At 50.1% G+C, this 2388-nt stretch overlaps 2 protein-coding genes across 2 annotated transcripts; both read right to left on the bottom strand.

Moving 5' to 3' along the window:
• Positions 1 to 424: 424 nt before the first annotated feature.
• STEHIDRAFT_70075 (PEBP-like protein) lies at positions 425 to 1124 on the bottom strand (the record flags this gene model as incomplete). Its single annotated transcript, XM_007311874.1, has 3 exons — positions 425 to 629; positions 687 to 948; positions 1010 to 1124. Coding segments are annotated over 3 exons (582 nt in total), but the record flags the coding sequence as incomplete, so codon positions are not given.
• A 574-nt stretch (positions 1125 to 1698) lies between these two features.
• STEHIDRAFT_164153 (PEBP-like protein) lies at positions 1699 to 2344 on the bottom strand (the record flags this gene model as incomplete). The annotated part of the gene is made up of 4 exons (XM_007311875.1): positions 1699 to 1762; positions 1815 to 1837; positions 1897 to 2041; positions 2136 to 2344. 4 exons carry the CDS (start codon positions 2342 to 2344, stop codon positions 1699 to 1701), a joined length of 441 nt encoding a protein of 146 aa, XP_007311937.1.
• Positions 2345 to 2388: the final 44 nt, after the last annotated feature.

Below are 2388 nucleotides of genomic sequence, written 5' to 3' on the forward strand. Positions count from 1 at the left end.
TCAAGCAAAGGCAAACCGTCTTGGACGAGGGTGAGAGACAGAGATACAGTATACACAAGTTGGGTCCGGATGATGAAAGATGTCGTGGTGTGGGTGCGGAAATGTGGTGTAAGAGGCTTAAATTGTGGTGGGTTCGAGGCCGCAACCTAAATATGAGTAGATTGAGGGAACGACGAGGGCTCTTTGGGAGAGATGCAAAACTGTTACCTATCACGCTACAAAGGCAGTCCTTCACAGAAGTCCAAAATAGTAGAAAGGGTCGATAAAATGTGCAGTCGTCCTTGCTGGAGAATATATTTTGATTCAACAGGTGTGAATAGTAAATTGAGACAGCAATACTCCCGCTACGTCCCTTAGGCTTCCTGAAATCTCAAACATTCTTAGTTACCTGTAGTGTATTACAGTAAACCCACATACAGTTAATTCATGCGGCCGGGACCGCAGCCGCATTGGAAGATGCCGTCGTGTTGGGATCGGGCCCAACGAGGATGAACGTGCCACCAAGGGGGTTTCCCATCTCCAACGTCTCCGCAAACGCACTGATATTGAAGTTGTTCACCGGTGTCGTCGAATTCACCAACGTCTGATTGTTGAAATCTTCCGGCTGAGAGAATAGCAGAAACACGTATCTGTGGTGGACCACGGTCAAAAAACATGCCTGTGGCGGACAGGCCGTTATTACGCACCGGTGAGGGTCGGACCCAGCAGGTGGCGTGGGCTGTCTAAACTCAGAGATCGCAGTCGTGGTGTTCGAGAGCAACGAAAGGCCGTCGGTGCTGCTATTCGAAAGCTCGAAATTTCCGCCCAAGAAATGACGGATCTCGGCACTTGTGGGCGCTTGTGGCGTTGGTGCATCGAGGTCGACCATGGCCACTACGAAGGGTCCAGTTCCGGGATCGAGGATGCTCCCGTTTGCCTGGATGCCAAAGACTGGCGGGATGGCGGTGTCTGTAGATGAAGAATCCAATGATGAATATGTGTGCGGTGAAGGGAGGCTTGCAAGACGGACCGTTACGAGCGAGCTGAACACCGGCTGTTACGTTGATGGGTGCTGCACTGGCTTGTGGGAAAGACACCTCCAAAAGGACGGTAGGGTCGAAGGTGATGGATGCATTTACGGGTATCTGTCGATGAGGAGTGATTGTTAGTCGGACCTAAGTCCTCGAGAAGTGACAGTCATTTGATGTACATACGTTAAATGCGTTGAAGGTTGCCACAACTTCAGCCAAGCTCGTATCTCCGCCACTTGCCGATGCGGCCCCTGGCATGAAGAAAGGGAATGCGAAAAGTGAAGAGATATGCATGTTGAGAGTGTCAAAAGGTTGAAGAGGGTATGCGGATTTTTCAGGATGTTCAGGGCCTTCATATACTCGATTGTCATAGTCTCACAGACGTCATGGGCATGGGCGCGTTCGTGCGGATTCAACTACAAGAAAAACTCAGTCCGATCAGCTGTTTCGGTCATAATGCTGATGAGAACGCCGCGGGGACAACGATTGTTGTGTGGCCCACTCCTCCCATGATGTCATTGAGTGTAAAAAGCAGAGATCCCAGGCAATATCGATGACAATTCGCCTGTATAATGCAAAATAACGGCAACGTCGCTCGGGGCTTTGAGTCGTTCCATAATCGTAATAATGCACATACCAATACATTTGTACACTCCGGTCCATTACCGCAACTGAAGACAAGACACCGCTACTTATATTTCAATACTTGAAGGCCATCAACGGTCTCTTGACCTGGCGTCTCTTCATAAACTCTGAAGGGCGCTTCATCAGCACACGATCGAGCAAAAACGACGAGAGACTCACTTCTTCGTGACCTTCCCTTCGTCCTATCTGTGGTAGTCGCGTTAGATGCAGGTATTGTCGAATTAGAAGCATCTGGCCCGACAAGAATAAATGTTCCCCCGACGGGATCGCCCAGCCCGACTTTAGCAGCGAAAGAGCTGAGGTTGAAGCTCGTTCTCATTGTCGAAGAGTCCAGTATCGTCTGAGCGTCGAATCCATCCGGCTGCGAGAATAGGAGGAACACATATCTGAACAAATTAATCAGCATCAGCTTCTCATACGCACTCGCGGTTGTGACTTATTATGATAAACTTGGAGCAGAAAATAACGGCGTAAACATACCGATGTGGATCAGACCCCGCAGGTGGCGAAGGTTGCAAGAACTCCGACAGTGCTGCGCTCGAGTTCTTCAGCAGTTGGACGGCATCGCTACTGGACAAGGTTCCAGAAGTCGAATTTGGATCATTGCTCAAAGCGAAATTGCTGCCGAGAAAGTGGCGGATTTGAGCGCTGGTGGGTGCTTGTGGGGAGGGTGCGTCGAGGTCTATCATCGCGATGACGAAGGGTCCGGTGGTATCATTGTTGTTTGCGTTGG

The sequence above is a fragment of the Stereum hirsutum genome (genome assembly GCF_000264905.1).
Source record: "Stereum hirsutum FP-91666 SS1 unplaced genomic scaffold STEHIscaffold_117, whole genome shotgun sequence".
Lineage (NCBI taxonomy): Eukaryota > Fungi > Basidiomycota > Agaricomycetes > Russulales > Stereaceae > Stereum > Stereum hirsutum.